The sequence below is a fragment of the Bos indicus x Bos taurus genome, chromosome 5 (genome assembly GCF_003369695.1).
Source record: "Bos indicus x Bos taurus breed Angus x Brahman F1 hybrid chromosome 5, Bos_hybrid_MaternalHap_v2.0, whole genome shotgun sequence".
Classification (NCBI taxonomy): Eukaryota; Metazoa; Chordata; class Mammalia; order Artiodactyla; family Bovidae; genus Bos; species Bos indicus x Bos taurus.
In genome coordinates, this window is record NC_040080.1 from 319,189 (window position 1) to 336,742 (window position 17,554).

At 59.5% G+C, this 17,554-nt stretch overlaps 2 protein-coding genes across 13 annotated transcripts in view; one reads left to right on the plus strand and one right to left on the minus strand.

The window, feature by feature from the left end:
• SBF1 (SET binding factor 1) overlaps positions 1 to 10,195 on the plus strand; it is a 31,012-nt gene extending 20,817 nt beyond the window's left edge. For all 5 annotated transcript variants that reach the window (XM_027540409.1, XM_027540408.1, XM_027540411.1 and 2 more), the window contains 5 exons: positions 8,553 to 8,660; positions 8,751 to 8,962; positions 9,392 to 9,479; positions 9,574 to 9,705; positions 9,783 to 10,195. In XM_027540409.1, coding sequence (XP_027396210.1) covers positions 8,553 to 8,660; positions 8,751 to 8,962; positions 9,392 to 9,479; positions 9,574 to 9,705; positions 9,783 to 9,881 — 639 coding nt within the window. In that variant the 3' untranslated portion in view covers positions 9,882 to 10,195. The remainder of the gene's footprint in view (positions 1 to 8,552; positions 8,661 to 8,750; positions 8,963 to 9,391; positions 9,480 to 9,573; positions 9,706 to 9,782) is intronic.
• Positions 10,196 to 10,971: 776 nt separating this feature from the next.
• PPP6R2 (protein phosphatase 6 regulatory subunit 2) overlaps positions 10,972 to 17,554 on the minus strand; it is a 61,848-nt gene continuing 55,265 nt past the window's right edge. For 2 of the 8 annotated variants that reach the window (XM_027540413.1, XM_027540414.1), the window contains 11 exons: positions 16,912 to 17,027; positions 15,878 to 15,963; positions 15,663 to 15,743; positions 15,354 to 15,451; positions 14,779 to 15,030; positions 14,574 to 14,695; positions 14,127 to 14,298; positions 13,953 to 14,041; positions 13,369 to 13,516; positions 11,794 to 12,018; positions 10,972 to 11,704 (listed from right to left, as the gene is read on the minus strand). In XM_027540413.1, the coding sequence (XP_027396214.1) occupies positions 11,608 to 11,704; positions 11,794 to 12,018; positions 13,369 to 13,516; positions 13,953 to 14,041; positions 14,127 to 14,298; positions 14,574 to 14,695; positions 14,779 to 15,030; positions 15,354 to 15,451; positions 15,663 to 15,743; positions 15,878 to 15,963; positions 16,912 to 17,027 (1,486 nt within the window). In that variant the 3' untranslated portion in view covers positions 10,972 to 11,607. Of the gene's footprint in view, positions 11,709 to 11,793; positions 12,019 to 13,368; positions 13,517 to 13,952; positions 14,042 to 14,126; positions 14,299 to 14,573; positions 14,696 to 14,778; positions 15,031 to 15,353; positions 15,452 to 15,662; positions 15,744 to 15,877; positions 15,964 to 16,911; positions 17,028 to 17,554 lie in introns of those variants that run through there. The other 6 variants (XM_027540419.1, XM_027540420.1, XM_027540416.1 and 3 more) reach the window with 6 other exon arrangements.

Consider the following 17,554-nt stretch of genomic DNA (forward strand, 5'->3'; position numbering starts at 1 on the left):
CGGTGAGGAGCGAGCAGGCTGTAATGTGTGTTGAGAACCAGCACTGGCAGCCTGCCATCCAGGGTTTGGGGGAGCCTGGGTCCTGGCTCTGTGGGTGAAGGGGGCTCACAGGCGCAGAGAGCGGCCTGTCCTCTCCCGCCATGCTACTTGCAGTCTTGGAGTTGGCCTCCGAGACCAGCGTCTGTTTGGCGTGTCCTGTCTGTGCTGCCTTCACTTCTGACTGGTCTGTGTCCTTCCAGTTAAGGTGAGCTCCTGGTACTCATGTGGTTAGGTTTTCTCTTCACCCATTTCTGTCTTTCATTGGACTTCTTGGTCTATTTTTATTTGTATTTTCACGTCTAAATTTTTCTCTTTATTAAAAAAAATTTTTTTTTAATCTAGTTGGGGGATAAGTACAGCCCTGTGTTAGCCTCTGCTGTGCAACACTGTGGATCCGGCAAAAGCATTTACACTTAATCACTGATGTGTGCTGGGTTTTTCTGGTGGCTCAGAGGGTGAAGAATCCTCCTGCAGTGCAGGAGACCCAGGTTTGATCCCTGAGTCGGGAAGATCCCCTGGGGAAGGAGACGGCTGTCCACTCCAGTGTTCTTGTCTGGAGAATCCCACGGACAGAGGACTGCAAAGAGTTGGACACAGCCGAGCAGCTGACACTTTGACGCTGATGTGCAGCCTGCCCTCGGCTCGCTCTCCTCGTTTGCTCTGCTCTTGCTGCTGCTGTCCTGGCGGTCGAGCACCGTTGCTCCCCGTTAGCAGCACCGCGTGGCTCTGAGCTGTGTCTCTGCTGCACTTGGAGCGGCCGTCAGCAACTGCAGCCGCAGGTCTTCTGGGACTGAGTTGTGCCCACAGCCCTGCCCCGCGGAGTGCTCGCTGCTGTCGCTGCCCGTCTTACCCCACCTGAGCTGTCAGCGCTCAGCGTGGGTGACGAGGGCCCGCCTGTCTGCCGCGCGGTGACTCCTCCTCTCCCTGCAGGTCTGCTGCTGCGTCGCTGCTCTTCAGCCTGAACTTTTCTCTCTGATACTTACGTATGGATTTTATTTATTTGGTTGTGGGGGCTCAGTATTTGTGGCACACGGGCTCAGTTGCCCTGCAGCACGTAGGATCTTAGTTCCCCAAGCAGGAATTGAACATGTGTCGTCTGCATTGCAAGGCAGGTTCTTAACCACTGGACCACCAGGGAAGGCCCTGAAGAACTTTTAATGTTTCTTGTAAATCAAATCTGCTAGGGATAAATTCCCCCAGGTTTTTTTTTCACTTGAAAATCTCTTTATTGTGCCTTTTTAATTTTTTTATTTTCACCATTTCTTTTTTCCGAAGTACAGTTAAGTTACATTGTGGTGTTGCGGGTGTATAATAGAGTGATTTGGGTGCATCTGTATATGAAAGTGTCAGTCGCTCAGTCGTGTCTGACTTTGTGCAACCCCATGGTCTGTATAGCCCGTCAGGCTCCTCTGTCCGTGGGATTCTCCAGGCAAGAATCCTGCAGTGGGTTGCCATTCCCTTCTCCAGGGGATTTCTGCGACCCAGGGATTGAACCTGGGTCTCCTGCATTACAGGCAGAGTTTTTACTGTCTGAGCCACCAGGAAAGCGTATACGTGTATAGTAGGTTCTCTTCCATTGCGGTTTTCACAGGATGCGGCGTGGCTCCCTGTGCTGTGCAGGTCCTTGCTGATCACTGTTTTACACAGACAGAGCGTGCCCGCTAATCCACACTCCTGACTCGCCCCGCCTCTCAGCCCCTTGGAGACCGAGCTTGTTTTCTGTCTGTGAGTCTGTTTCTGTTGTGTAAGTCAGTCCACTTACGTAACTTTTTAGATCCCACATTTAAGTGACATCAAATGGTACTTTCTGTCTCTGACTTAGTTTCACTTAGTATGATAATCTCTAGGCCCATCCATGTTGCTGCAGGGGCGTCACTTCATGCTCTGCGTGGCCGAGTGGTGCTCCACCGTGTGTGCGAGCCACACTGTTAGCCGTCCATCTGCTGATGGACATTTACGGGGTTTCCATGTAGGCTATCGCAGATTCTGCTGAAGTCAGTCCTGGGGTGCGTGTGTCTTTTCTGGACGTGTGCCGGGGTGCGATTGCAGGGTCACGTGGTGGCTCTGCTGTTGTCTTTTAAGGAGCCTCCGCACTGTTCTCCGTAGCGGCCGCACCAGTTTACATCCCGCCAGCAGTGGGGCTGGGCTCCCTCTTCCCCACACCCTCCCAACATTTACTAGTTCCAGAATTTTTCACGATGGCCTTTCTGACTGGTGTGAGGTGGGACCTTACTATAGTTTTGATTTGCATTTTTCTAATAATTGGTAACAGTGATACTGAGCATCTTTTCACGAGCCTGTTGCTCATATCCATGTCTTCTTTGGAGAAATGTCTATTTAGGTCTGTTCATTTTTTGATTTGTTTTATTTTTTGGCTGCGTGGCTTTGTTGCAGCGAGTAGGGGTTGCTCTTGCTTGCGGTGAGGAGGCTTCCCACTGTGGAGGCTCCTCCCATGCGGAACGGGGGCTCCAGGCACACGGGCTTCCGCAGTCGCAGCCTGAGGCTCAGTGCTTGTGGCTCTGTGGCTGCAGCAAGTGGGGTCTTCCCAGATGACAGACCGAGTCTGTGTCCCCTGCGTTTGCAGGTGGGTTCCCAGCCACTGGAGACCAGGGAAGTTCTGCCGTTCACATTTTGCTGTCTTAGGGTTTTGTCCCAACCTTGTGTATATTATCAACGTGAAATTTTCAAAACTGATGCTTTGTGAAGTTTTGAGTGAAGAATTTTTCAGTGGATCTTACGCAGATGCTGTCTTTGATTGTCTAAGTGATATATGCACTAATGTCTCAGAAGATGATAGTTCTTCAGAATACAGTTCTGTTCAGATGATGTGAATATTAGATCAACGAAAGCCAAAAAAACCTTCAAAAAAACCTTAGTGATTGATTCTGAAACGGGAAGTGAAAATGAAACTCATGGTACTGGAGAACGCGCCTTTGCTTCTACAGAAGAGTGGATTGGAAACAGTGCGCGGAAATCAGCTTCACAGGCGGGCCGTAACCTGCCAAGTGCGAAGAAGCAGGTGACGTTTTGGCCAGCCGCACTATAAAACCACTGGCCGCAGGCGTTCGTTTCTGCAGACACTGGCCCTGTCAGGAATGAGCCAACAGCGCCGACAGCCCCAGTCCCAGAGCGCGTGGCGTCTTCCCCGCTGGCCGGGATCTGCAGCGTCTCCCCTCGGTGTCTCGCGGTTCTCCGCGTAGGGCCCTCCGCCTCCGCGGGCAGGTGCACTCCTGGGTGTTGCGCTCTTCTTGGTGCAGCGGCAAACAGCAGTGTTCCCTTCGTTGCTCTCTCTCTGCTTTCCTTCTTGAAAGGGTGTTTTTCTCCGATGCAGAACTCTAGGTTGACAACTGTGGGCCCTGGCAGTTAAAAGGCGTCCTTCCAGGCTCTTCTGCTGGCGATGTTTCTGAGTGCGGACGCTCCTTCTCACCCTTGTAAACTGTCTGTGACGTCAGCCTTTTTCCCTGACTGCCTTTCCGGTCTCCTCTCCATTTTGACTCGTTTACTTGTGGCCGCGCTCTTCTCCAGCTGCGGTGTGCAGGCTTCTCAGTGCAGCGGCCTCCTCGCTGCCGAGCTCGGCTCTGGAGCACAGACAGGCTCTGTAGTGGTGGCGCCTGGCCTTCGTGGCTCTGGGGCGTGTGGAGCCTCTCTGGACCGGGGCTCAGGCCTGTGTGTCCCGCGCTGGCGGTCGGATTTCTCAGCACTAGGCCCCCGGGGAGCCTTTCTCTTCACCTTCAGTGAATTTGGCCATCATGTTGGCTTTCCTGTGTGTGTTTGTTCTGCTTAGAGCTCTTGAAGTGTCTTAGACGTTGTGGGGTGATGGTTTTAATCAAATATACTAGATTTTAGACCATTATTTCTTTAAAACGTTTTTCCTCTATGATGACTCCCTCGTTTCTCCTCTGACTTCCTTGCCCCGTAGCTCATTGAGGCTCTGCGGGCTTTTCGTCTGCAGCTCACGTTGCACGATTTGTATTCCCTGCTTTCAAGCCCACTGCTCTTTTCCTTCTTATGTTTAAAATGCTCTGAAGCTTATTTAATGAATTTTCTATTTTAGATATTAAGAGTTTTCAGCTCTAGAGTTTCCATTTTCTTTAGTTTTTTTCTCGCTAGAGATTCCCCATCTTCTCAACCGTTAGGTTCACCTTGAAGTCTTAAATGTACTTACAACTGCTTTGAACTTCTTGTATGCTACTTGAGCATCTAGTTCATTTCTGGGTCTTCTGTTTCACTTTCCTCTGACGATGCTTCTTCTCTCCCTGCCTTCATGCTTGTCTAAGAACTGTTGTGAGCTGGACATTGTTGAAGATCAGGATCTCTTTGTCTTCGTTCAGGGTCATGGGTTTTCTTCCTCCTGGCACTCAGTGACCTGGTGGGTCAGCTTGGTCTTTTCAGGGGCTGTTCTTACGCTTTGTTAGGCAGCTGTTCAGTTCAGTCACTCAGTAGTGTCCCACTCTTCATGACCCCATGAATCGCAGCACGCCAGGCCTCCCTGTCCATCACCAACTCCCAGAGTTTACTCAAACTCATGTCCATCGAGTCAGTGATGCCATCTCATCCTCTGCTGTCCCCTTCTCCTCCTGCCCTCGATCCCTCCCAGCATCAGGGTCTTTTCCAATGAGTCAGCTCTTCTCATGAGGTGGCCGGAGTATTGGACTTTCAGCTTTAGCATCAGTCTTTCCAATGAACACCCAGGACTGATCTCCTTCAGAATGGACTGGTTGGATCTCCTTGCAGTCCAGGGGACTCTGAAGAGTCTTTTCCAACACCACAGTTCAAAAGCATCAATTCTTCAGCACTCAGTTTTCTTCACAGTCCAACTCTCACATCCATACATGACCACAGGAAAAACCATAGCCTTGACTAGACGGACCTTTGTTGGCAAAATAATGTCTCAAAGCATTTTTAATATGCTGTGCAGATTGGTCATAACTTGCCTTCCAAGGAGTGAGCGTCTCTTAATTTCATGGCTGCAGTCACCATCTGCAGTGATTTTGGAGCCCCCCAAAATAAAGTCTGACACTGTTTCCACTGTTTCTCCATCTATTTGCCATGAAGTGATCAGACCAGATGCCATGACCTTCGTTTTCTGAATGTTGCGCCTCAGGCCAACTTCTTCCCTCTCCTCTTTCACTTTCATCAAGAGGCTTCTTAGTTCTTCTTCACTTTCTGCCATGAGGGTGGTGTCATCTGCATATCTGAGGTTATTGATATTTTTCCCGGCAATCTTGATTCCAGGTTGTGCTTCTTCCAGCCCAGTGTTTCTCATGATGTACTCTGCATAGAAGTTAAATAAGCAGGGTGACAATATACAGCCTTGACGAACTCCTTTTCCTGTTTGGAGCCAGTCTGTTGTTCCATGTCCGGTTCTAACTGTTGCTTCCTGACCTGCATATAGGTTTCTCAAGAGGCAGGTCAGGTGGTCTGGTATTCTCATCTCTTTAAGAATTTTCCACAGTTTGTAGTGATCCACACAGTCAAAGGCTTTGGCATAGTCAATAAAGCAGAAATAGATGTTTTTATGGAACTCTCTTGCTTTTTCGATGATCCAGCGGATGTTGGAAATTTGATCTCTGGTTCCTCTGCCTTTTGTAAAACCAGCTTGAACATCTGGAAGTTCATGGTTCACGTATTGCTGAAGCCTGGCTTGGAGAATTTTGAGCATTACTTTACTAGCATGTGAGATGAGTGCAATTGTGCGGTAGTTTGAGCATTTTTTGGCATTGCCTTTCATTGAGATTGGAATGAAAACTGACCTTTTCCAGTCCTGTGGCCACTGCTGAGTTTTCCAAATTTGCTGGCATATTGAGTGCAGCACTTTCACAGCATCATCTTTTAGGATTTGAAAGAGCTCAACTGGAATCCCATCACCTCCACTAGCTTTGTTTGTAGTGATGCTTTCTAAGGCCCACTTGACTTCACATTCCATGATGTCTGGCTCTAGGTGAGTGATCACACCATGGTGATTATCTGGCTTGTGAAGATCTTTTTTGTACAGTTCTTCTGTGTATTTTTGCCACCTCTTCTTAATATCTTTTGCTTCTGTTAGGTCCATACCATTTCTGTCCTTTATCAAGCCCATCTTTGCATGAAATGTTCCATTGGTATCTCTGATTTCTTGAAGAGATCTCTAGTCTTTCCCATTCTGTTGTTTTTCTCTATTTCTTTGTATTGATCGCCGAGGAAGGCTTTCTTATTTCTTCTTGCTATTCTTTGGAACTCTGCATTCAGATGCTTATAGCTTTCCTTTTCTCCTTTGCTTTTCGCTTCTCTTCTTTTCACAGCTATTTGTAAGGCCTCCCCAGACAGCCATTTTGCTTTTTTGCATTTCTTTTCTATGGGGATGGTCTTGATCCCTGTCTCCTGTACAATGTCACGAACCTCCGTCCATAGTTCATCAGGCACTCTGTCTATCAGATCTAGGCCCTTAAATCTATTTCTCACTTGCACTGTATAATCATAAGGGATTTGATTTAGGTCATACTTGAATGGTCTAGTGGTTTTCCCTACTTTCTTCAATTTCAGTCTGAATTCGGCAATAAGGAGTTCATGGTCTGAGCCACAGTCAGCTCCTGGTCTTGTTTTTGTTGACTGTGTAGAGCTTCTCCATCTTTGGCTGCAAAGAATATAATCAATCTGATTTCGGTGTTGACCATCTGGTGATGTCCATGTGTAGAGTCTTCTCTTGTGTTGTTGGAAGAGGGTGTTTGCTATGACCAGTGCATTTTCTTGGCAAAACTCTATTAGTCTTTGCCCTGCTTCATTCCGTATTCCAAGGCCAAATTTGCCTGTTACCCCAGGTGTTTCTTGACTTCCTACTTTTGCATTCCAGTCCCCTATAATGAAAAGGACATCTTTTTTGGGTGTTAGTTCTAAAAGGTCTTGGAGGTCTTCATAGAACTGTTCAAGTTCAGCTTCTTCAGTGTTACTGGTTGGGGCATAGACTTGGATTACTGTGATATTGGATGGTTTGCCTTGGAAACGAACAGAGATCGTTCTGTCGTTTTTGAGATTGCATCCAAGTACTGCATTTCGGACTCTTTTGTTGACCATGATGGCCACTCCATTTCTTCTGAGGGATTCCTGCCCACAGTAGTAGATATAATGGTCATCTGAGTTAAATTCCCCCATTCCAGTCCATTTCAGTTCGCTGATTCCTAGAATGTCGACGTTCACTCTTGCCATCTCCTGTTTGACCACTTCCAATTTGCCTTGATTCATGGACCTGACATTCCAGGTTCCTATGCAATATTGCTCTTTACAGCATCGGACCTTGCTTCTATCACCAGTCACATCCACAACTGGGTATTGTTTTTGCTTTGGCTCCATCCCTTCATCCTTTCTGGAGTTATTTCTCCACTGATCTCCAGTAGCATCTTGGGGACCTACTGACCTGGGGAGTTCCTCTTTCAGTATCCTATCATTTTTCCTTTTCATACTGTTCATGGGGCTCTCAAGGCAAGAATACTGAAGTGGTTTGCCAGTCCATTCTCCAGTGGACCACATTCTGTCAGATTTCTCCACCATGACCTGCCCGTCTTGGGTGGCCCCACACAGCATGGCTTAGTTTCATTGAGTTAGACAAGGCTGTGGTCCGTGTGATCAGATTGGCTAGTTTTCTGTGATTATGGTTTCAGTGTGTCTGCCCTCTGATGCCCTCTTGGGTTTCTCTTACCTTGGACGATGGGTGTCTCCTCACTGCCGCCCCTCCTGACCTTGAACGTGGAGTATCTCCTCTCGGCCCTCCTGCGCCGGCACAGCCGCCCCTCCTTGGACGTGGGGTTGCTCCTCGTAGAGAAGCCTTTCCTCCAGGCTCCATGGACACGATCTTTTCAGGTTTCAGCAGGTGGTCTGTGTCATCAGCAGGGCGTCCCCATGGATTCTGCGTCTCCCCGCGCTGTGTGGCCTCCAGCGTCTGGATGTAGCTCACAGCTTCCGAGTAGCTGCTCTCTGCCAGGCCTCATGTGATCTTGCCGCACACGTGGCGGTTGCTCTTGGCTAGAGATGCTGGGGGCGGGGGGTGTCTGTGGGGAGAGGTCGAGCTCCTGCTCCCCCCACCCACCACCTCTGCCCCGCCTGCTGGGGCTCCGTGTGCCCGTCTTGGGCCTCAGGCCGTGGGGCAGCCCCGTAACTGCTCAGCTCCACGTGTCTGTGTGCCAGCCAGCGCCTTGTCGCTCTTTTGAAGATAGCGTGTCCTTTTTTTTCTGGCTCGTTTTGGAATTTTCTCTTTGAGAAGTTTTTCTGTAATAACTTTCAGAAGGTTTTCTGTGGGGTGTGTATGCTCAGCTTGTCCTGTCGGGGTTTGTCGTGTTTCAATGGCATTTTTGATGTCTCTGTTTAGCCGTTTTCTCCAGGTGCTGGTTTCGTCCAGTCCCTTACGCTTGCGCATCTTCCTCGTGGGTGACAGCCACACACTTGTTGCATCTTTTCACCGTCTCCTTTCTGCGGTCTTTATCCTTTTGTCTCTACGTGTTCCCTTCTGCAGAATCTTTTACTTCACTGGTTCCCCCCTGCAGGAGATGCAGCGGCTGGAGACCGAGCTGGGCCGACCCCCCGAGCGCTGGAAGGACGCCTGGGATCGGGTGAAGGCAGCCCAGCGCCTCGAGGGCCGGCCAGACGGACGTGTGAGCAGGGCGGGTGTGGGGGGTGGGCGGGCAGGCCTGCAGCCAGGAGGCGGGGAGGCTCCCCTGACCCAGGCCCCCTCCTGCCTGCAGGGCACCCCCAGCTCCCTGCTGGTGTCCAGCGTGCCCCACCACCGCCGCTCGCTGGGTGTGTACCTGCAGGAGGGCCCCGTGGGCTCCACGCTGAGCCTCAGCCTGGACAGTGACCAGAGCAGCGGCTCTACCGCGTCCAGCTCGCGGCAGGCAGCCCGCCGCAGCACCAGCACCCTCTACAGCCAGTTCCAGACGGCAGAGAGTGAGAACAGGTCTGCAGCAGCCCCGGACGGGCGCGTCGGGGGTGCCTTCAGGGGCGCCTTCGGGGGGTTGCAGGGATTTTTCAGGACTGATTGGTGGGGGAGGCCTTGCCCGGTGGCCTCCACGTGATCTGACCAGTGCTGGGAAGAAGTGGAGCTGGTGACCTCGGCGAGAGAGGGAAGGGACGGCTGGGGTTGCGCGGGCCCCGTGGGCTGCACCCTGCTTCTGGGCCCGGGGGCCGCGTGGCCAGTCGTCGGGAGACCTGCCCGCTTGTTGGGACCTGCTGTGCATGGGACGTTGTTGCCCTGAGGCCCTGGGCTCCGGGGTCGGGTTGGCTTGGGGGCAGGCGCCTGGGTCTTCCTGCCGGGCCTGGCAGGGGTGCAGAGAGGGCACCGGGGCCGGGCCCTGAGGTGGTCTGGCCGGTCCTGCTGCAAACACAGGTCCTACGAGGGCACCCTGTACAAGAAGGGCGCCTTCATGAAGCCCTGGAAGGCCCGCTGGTTCGTGCTGGACAAGACGAAGCACCAGGTGCGCTTCGGCGGCCCGGGGGGGCGGGGCGTAGGCGGGGGGCGGGGCGTGGAGGGCGGCCTGCCCTGACTGCTGCCCGCCGCCCCGCCCCCAGCTGCGCTACTACGACCACCGCGCCGACACGGAGTGCAAGGGCGTCATCGACCTGGCCGAGGTGGAGGCTGTGGCGCCGGGCACGCCCGCCATGGGCGCCCCCAAGACCGTGGACGAGAAGGCGTTCTTTGACGTGAGCTGCGGTGGGGGCGGGGCGGGGCGGGGCAGGTGCCCCCCGGGAGGGCCGAGACTCAGCGTCCGTGTCCGCAGGTGAAGACGACGCGTCGTGTTTACAACTTCTGTGCCCAGGACGTGCCGTCGGCCCAGCAGTGGGTGGACCAGATCCAGAGCTGCCTGTCGGACGCCTGAGCGCGGCCCTGCCCCGCAGCCCTGCGTCCAGTTACCGACCACGAGGGGTGGGCAGCGCCCCCCGGCCATGTTTACAGACCCCGCCCTCGACAGTATTGAGGCCCCCCCCCCCCCCACGCGTGTACAGCCCCCGCCCCGCCAGCTCCAGCTCCTGGAGGCCTGGCTGCGTGCCCGCCGGGAGCAGCACGGTACAGCCCTCGCGGTGGGCCTGTAAATAGTCCCCCCCCGCCCGTCTGCGCGCTGGCCCCGGCCGGCCGGCCCCAGGCGCCCTCTCCCTAGAATGAGAGTCTATAAAGAGCTAACGACACCGCGTGCCTGCGTCTGCTCTGCCTGCTCTCCCCCCTACCCCGTACCCGGGCCGCAGTGTGGGGGGGCATCGTCAGGGCCTTGTTTGGGGTCTGCTCCCCCCAGGCCTCAGGCAACCCTGGGGCTGGTACAGAGGGCGGGTGCCACTTGGAGCGTGTTGTGAAGAGGGGTACAGAGGAGGGGACCCTCAGGAAGCTGTCCTGTGTCCAGAGGGATGGGGTTGGCAAGGATGGGGGAGACGCCAGGAGGGTGGGTGCTCTAGAGAGCAGGGGTGCTCAGGGCAGACGTGGGTGGCGGGGCCCGGTGCCCTGACTGCATCCGTGCCAGGAACCCTGTCCAGATGCCTGTCTCTTACTCTCCCGTGAGTCCTGCCTTTGGGCTCTGACCATCCCCACTGCCCCATTCTGGGCTGTAATGGGGGTCACTCTCCATTCAACTGTGGGTGTCACCTGGACTGGGTCTCACTTGCAATGAGTGCCAGCCAGCGGCGGGGTGGCAGCAGGTGGGAGGTGGGGTGTGGCACCGCAGAGGCCAGAAGCCCCCCGAGAGGTCCCAGGTGGAGACCACAGCACACGGTCAGTGGGGCCACTGGACGGCCCAGCAGCAGCAGCACCCACCACGGGAGGGGTGCTCCTGGCCCGGGGACAGCCGTCGGGCTGAGGTCCCTGCCCAGTGCTCAACTCCAGGCGGAGCTGCTCTCGGCGCTGACTCAGATGGGCCCGGGGCAGTGGAGGGCCTGGGGCTCCAGGGCCTGCAGCTGAAGAACACGCGAGACACGCAGGTCTGTAGGTGACAGTAACAACCTTTATTGGAGTCGAGGGTCTGGGTGCCGTCAGAGCGTCAGAAGGTCATGTGAGCTGACCCTGCAGACCCCCGTGGACAGCTTGGCGCCCCCCAGCACTGCTGGGCGCGCCACACCCCGCCCATGGCCCGCGCCCCCAGCGTGTACTGCGGGAGGCCCAGGATACCCTGCCAGGCCGCAGGGGGCTTGTGTTTTAAGGCAGTCGTTTGCAGCCTGGCACAGGCCGCGCCCAGCTCTGGGCAGCTAGGACCCCATCTGGCCAGCCCTGCTCCAGCCCTGCATCTGACCCCAGAGCCGAGGAGACCCTCTCCTGCGCCAGATAAAAGTGCAAACATGGCTCTTGCTGCATCTTAAGAAAAAACTGGTAAAAAACAGGCATGGAGTCTGTGGAGTCTGGCCCGGCCCTCGGGCCTCGGGGGTCGCGGCTCCGGGCTCCCACAGGCAGAGCCACGGCCAAGGCCTTATTGCTGTGTGCGGGGCTGGACCCCTGTGGCCGCTCGGTGGGGCTCAGGCAGGACAAATGCAGGCGGGGCTGTCCGGCTGGTTCCAACTGCCAGCTTTACCAATGCAGCATTTATTTTAAAATTAAATTAAATTAAATTAAAAAGACAGACTGCATCACCAGGTGCTTTTCTGGGCTGGGTGCCAAGACTGCGCAGCAGCAGCGTCACACGGGGCCATTGAGGGCGGCTCCTGAGGGCAGCGGCCCACCAGCCTGTCTGCGGGGTGGGGGGGGGGCGTCGCTCAGGGCCGGGGTCCCCTGCCCGGGTTCCCCCAGCCCCTCCCCCGGCCTGACCGGCTCACCTGTCTCTTGTCACTGTCCCCAGGGCGGCCGCCATGGAAACGGCTGGGCTGGCGGGGGCTGCAGTGGTGACGGCCACCATGGGCCCCGGGGGGATGGCCACGGCCAGCACTGGGGAGATGGCCCGGGGCGCAGGGCCCGTCACGGCAGCCTCGGCAGGGGCAGTGGGCGCCTCAGCAGGGTCCAGGGGCGCTGGGCCGGGCGGTGAGCTGGGGGCACAGTCAGCCCTGCGCGGCAGATGGGCTCTGGTTAGCCGCGACCCCGCTCTGCCACCCCAAGTTCCAAACACTCCAAAGACCCCCCCGGTCCCTGTGTGGCCCGCCAGGCGGCCACCTCCTGCCAGGAGCACTCACCAGGGCTGCCCGTCCCTGCGCCCCCCGCAGGCCACCACCTGCTCCGGAGCGCCCCCATAGCCCACGCCCTTCTGTGGACCGTGTAGCCCAGGGCCATTCCCTGGACAGCCGTAGGCCATGTCTGCCCAGAACACGCCCACCCACTCCTGGAGACTGGGAGCACAGGAGGGCGGCCTGGGGTCCAGGAGCGCCCACAGCACCCAGCGGCCGCACCCGCTCCCACTACACAGCGTCACCCGCTGCCTTGTGAGGACTCCGGGGAGGCAGCGAGGGTGGGGGAGTCCTCACGTGGCGGGAGGAGCCTGCAGACAAGCCTGGCTCGTTACCCACAATGGCCCAAAGTGCACCCCTCAAACCAAAGGATTTGCTTTCAGAACATCGCCAAGTGAGTTTCAGGGGACACCAGGGGTCAGGAAGAAGCTGAGCCATGGGTCTCCCTAGGCGGCTCGGTGAGAACCAGCCCCTCCTGACGGGCACCTGCTCCCTCCTGGCTGTGCCCAGGGGTGAGCCGAGCACGGTGGGATCGGCGTGCCCTGGGTCCCAGGAGCTAGTGTGTGCTGAGGCAGAGCTGGGCCCCCACAGAGAGGCTGAGCCCAGAACGGAGAGGGAGGCTCCGAGGGGGCGGGGGAGCAGGGGCAGCCCTGTCCTCCCTGCCCGCCCAGCGCCCCTCACACCGACTCAGCTCCTCTGCTCCCCCAGCCCAGAGCCCTGCAGCCCGCGTCCCGTGTCAGCACACGGCTCTTGCTGCCTGCCCAGCCTGGAGCCTCTGTCCACAGTGGGTCCCCCAGGCCGCGGGCTCGCCCTACACACGGAGTGGTTGGAGGGCTGAGCTTGCCGGGGAGCACCCCCGTCAGGGCCTGGGCCGAAGCAGAGCCCCAGACAACCCTTGTCCTACCGGTCCAGCGAGACAGACGTGTGTATGTGTGAGGTGCCCAGCGATGTGTGTGACTGGACTGGGCACCCACCCCCAGGACGGCAGCAGCTCCAGAACCCCCCTGCCCCCCAGGACCCCCGAAGCCTGGCCAACCCCTCCAGCGAGGCATGGGGTGGGCTGGCCCCTCGTTACCTCAGTGACCACCCGTGGCTTCCCCTTAGAGGAAAGGGCATCCTTCCTGTCCAGAGCTGGCCTCTGAGAAGTCACAGGGCCGTCAGGACGAGAGGGAGCAGAGGTCCAGGCCTCCGTGCGCCCCGGGGAGCCCCCTGCCGCCCATCCTGCCTGCTCACCTGGGGCCCGACATGGACAGCGGGGAGGCCTTCTGGCTGGGACCCACACCAACAGCCTCCAAGGCAGCAGCCGCCTTCTGCTCATCCTCGCGGCTGCTGGCAGCCACCAGGGGTGCCTTCCTGGGGACACACGTGCTCCAGGCACCAACTGCAAGACGGGGCAGCGATGCCAGGTGAGGACAGAGCGCCGGTGTGCAGCGTGCGGGAACTTCAGCCCACAACCCAGAGACACACCTGTCCCCCACACCCACTACCATGCCCGTGTAACACGCACACGTGTGTGTCTGTGAATTCACAGCAACTGCAAAGAACTGTCCTCCCCACAGGCAGGGCCACCACTCAGGCCGGTGGCTTCCAAGTCTGACAGGGCTCAGGGCCGACAGGCCCCAGCATGAGCACAGGGCGGCACGGTGCGCCCGCCGTCCGCTCCTGGGGGGCGGCAGGCCAGCCCGGGGGCCTTGCCTGGAGGTGGGCCCTCCCCCCAAGACAGGCCCGCTCCAAGCCCACCATCACCCGGGGGACGCGGCCACCCCGGGGTCCTGGCCGCCCCACCCCACTCCTCTGCCCAAGGCGGCCCCACTCACGGGCTCTCTCTGGGCCCTGGTTCAGGCCAGCCTGGGTGTCGCCGTGGCCAGTGTCCACCGGGGAGCTGCACCTCGGCCCTGACTCAGAGCTGTGGACGAGGCCGACACTCAGCCTGAGCCAGGAGACCTGGCTTCAGGCAGCCGGGCCCCCGCTCCCCCCAGCGCCCGCCTCACCAACAGAAAGGCTGGAAGTCGGCAAACTTGGCCCAGCCTTTCTCCTCTGGAGCAGAGGTGCTGGGGGAGCCGGCTGCCCACACACTGGAGCCCACGTCCCGGGCCACTGCTGGGGCAGGGCTGGCGGCCATGGGAGTCACTGGCCCATCAAACACAGCCCATGAGGAGCCTACTGGGGGAGACAGGACGCCCATGCCCTCGTCCAGCAGGCAGACCGGCCCTGCCCTGGGGTCCAGGCGTGACCGTGGAGGCCCAGCAGCAGGGGGGCAGGTGTGCCTCCCCCAGAGTCCCTGGGACACCCACCCTAGCCAGGACGGCGTGGCCAGAGGGTGGCTCCGGGGTCCACCCAGAGACCGTCAGGGGCTGAAGGTGTCTGCTGCAGGGCAGGGTCATCAGACCCTTTGTCTCTGCGTCTCCACCAAAACCCCCTGCAGCCCCATCACCTACCTTCTGAGCCGCCCTCACATGGTGAGCCTGCCTGAACTGCGCCCACGCCCTCGCCTGCACCCTGGCCTCGGCGCTCCGGGCCGTCCTTTGGGCAGCGCTCTGAGGCGTGGGGGCCCCCGAACCTGGGGGGAGAGGAGTCAGCTGCCCTCCCCGCGGCGGGGCGGGGCTGAGGAGGGGCGGGCGGGGTGGCGTGTCTGGGGCCCACCTGGCTCTGGTCACACGGGCTGCACGGTGCGTCTCCTCGGCCTCCCAGAGATCGTCGTCCTCGTCGAAGGGCTGGATGTGGTCGCTGCAGCAAGCCTCGAACAGCGCGGCGCCCGGCTGCGGGACAGCACACGTGGGCCCCCTGGCCTCGTGCCTGCACAGCCTGGCCGCCTCCCAGAGACCCCGCGGACTCACGCTGTCGTCATCAGCGTCGACGGTGAAGCTGATCTCCGCAATCCTGTCAAACGGGGCGCTGCGGGGACAGCAGGGACACCGTCACCTCCACCAGAAGGGGTGGGAGGTGGCCCCGCCTGGACCTGAGGGGCGGGGACAGGGGCGCCACGCTGCAGGCTCACAGCCAAGGGCAACCCACCCGCCCCACCTGCCCCACCCTCCCCTGAGGGCACCTCCAGACCCTGGGGTTACATGTGCATCCAGCTGAGGAGGTGGTGGACAGCCTGAGCAGCGCTGACCGCAGGCCGGGGACCTGGTGAGGCCAAGCGGCACCCGGCTCCCGCCCACAGGCACCGAGGACGCGGAGGGCACGAGGGAGGTGGGCACAGGCTGCTGGCTCACTTGACGCTGTCGTCCTGCTCAGCAAACTCCTCATCGCTGAAGCCAAACTGGTCCACGAAGGTGGCCGTCATCTGCTGGACCTGGTACTCGGAGAACGCCTGGACAGGGCCGGCTGCTCTCAGGAGACGCCCTCAGCGGCTTCTCCCAGCTCCTGCCCCTCGGGGGGGCGCCCAAGGCGGCCACGTCCACATAGGCCCAAGGGTCCCGTGGACGCAGAGTGCCCGGGGGCCCCCCCGCCAGCCCCACCTGCAGCTCTGGTGGCGCGCAGAGCGAGGTGCTGTGGGGACACAGAAGCCTGGCCGCACGCACCTGTTGCAGCGACAGCTCGCTGGGGAGGACGCCCTCCATGTCCTCATCCTCACTCGAGGGGTGAAGGTGGTGTGTGCTCACCTGCAACGGCCAGGGCGGGCAGGCGTGAGTGGGCACCCCGCCGCCCCAGCCCTGTGCACGGGCAGCCCCGTGAGCCCAGGCCAGGTGGGACCGCGGGGCCCGCAGAGCTCTGCCCGGAGGCCGGGCCCGCTCACCAGGTCCACCGCGTTCCTGCGGTTGGCCTCCGACAGTGTCTCCTCCACGAAGCTCTCCCAGCGCCCGCGGCAGTCCGCCGGGAGCCCTGTGGGAAGGCCGCGCACTGAGCCCCTGGTCTCCGGAACCCCGCAGCAGCGCGCACCCATCCTGGCCTCACAGGCCCGAGCCCGTGGGCACGTGTTCCCAGGGAGCTCTGGGCCCCGACACCCGCCCCCTACCCAGGGCCATCAGGGACGCGCGGCTCCATGAGAGGCACTGACCCAGCCCACCAGGGACTGAGCGCCTCGCAGGTATCTGAGGCCCCCAGCTGCTTAGCTCACAGCTGTCCCTGGCTGTGGGGGCCACGGCGGAGACCACTGTGGAGGTGCCTGGCAGGGCACGCCAAGGCCGTACGCGTGTGAAAGACCAGCTGCACGTCGGCAAGGCAGCTCCCCACACCCGCGGGCTCAAGGGCCAGACGGCAAGCACAGCTGGCCAGGGCTCCCGATGGCGCGCGCCTGCTCAGTGCGCCCCCGCACCCCCTCGCCCTGGGCCGGCCCTGTCCTCAGCCTCTGCGCCACAGCCCCTCAGTGCCCTCAGGCCTTGGGCCTGGCTCCTGTGCACTCACCCCCGTCACCCTGAGTGCACGCCCCTGCTGGCACCCACTGCTTGGGACATGCTGTCCTCCTCCCCGAGAGGCCAGGCTGCTCACCTTCTCCCATCTGAACCCCCTCAGGCCCCCCAGCTCAGCCCAGGACACGGTGCTGGGAGCTGCAGAGTGGCGTCCAGGACATGCAAGGGGCACGCAGCAGCCCCAGGTGGAGAGGCCGCAGACCGCGATGAGAGGGGGCCCCACAGGGCTCCGGGCTGCTCTTACGAACCGCACAGGCGGGGGTGCAGGGCTCGGCAGGGAACCGACTCCGGCCCAGGCCCAATGGGAACGTCACCCGTGGGAGGCAAGCTGACCGTCCAGCAGCAGGGCCAGTCCCACCCGCTGAAGGCCACAGTGCAGGGGGCACCGCGGGCAGCGACACCCGGGCCTGGAGGCGCTCACCTCGGAAGACCTCGCTGACCTGGCTCTGCAGGGGGCCCCCCTCCAGGTTCTGCACCACCGCGTTGGCGATCCGGGTGAGGTGGCCCATGTTCCCACGCCTCATGCCACCCGCTGCCCTAGGAGAGGGAGTATCAGGTCGGCAGGGCCCGGCGAGGCCCAGCGTCGGCCACCACCTCCCACAGGGCTCCTCCCCATGGAGCTCGTTGAGCAGCACATACTCGGCGCCAGTGGCCCCCACTCCCAACTTCGCACAGCCAGAGGCCCCGCACACTAGCGTCGGGTCAGGGCCGCGAGAGCTGCTCCAGGGCGTTCCGGGATCCAGGGGGACTGAGGGCCAACCGGGGACCAGCAGTGGGCAGCAGCGGGGGTGGCTGTCCCTGCCCTGGCTGGCGGCCACCAGCACGCCCACATGGCCCTTCCTCAACCTCTTCCCTGCCCCCAGGTGGCCGACAGCAGAGGACGGGAAGACGCAGGCTCTCTGCAGTCGGAAAGGCAGCCCTGAGTCCCGGGGGACGGCACCTGCTCTGCACCGAGTTCTCTCTGCTCAGTCCAGTGACAGCCAGAGAGCGCACTGAGGGTGCTGACCCGGTGGGCCCCCGGCAGGGGAAGACGGTCAGGAGACTGGGAGGAACCGGCCCAGAGG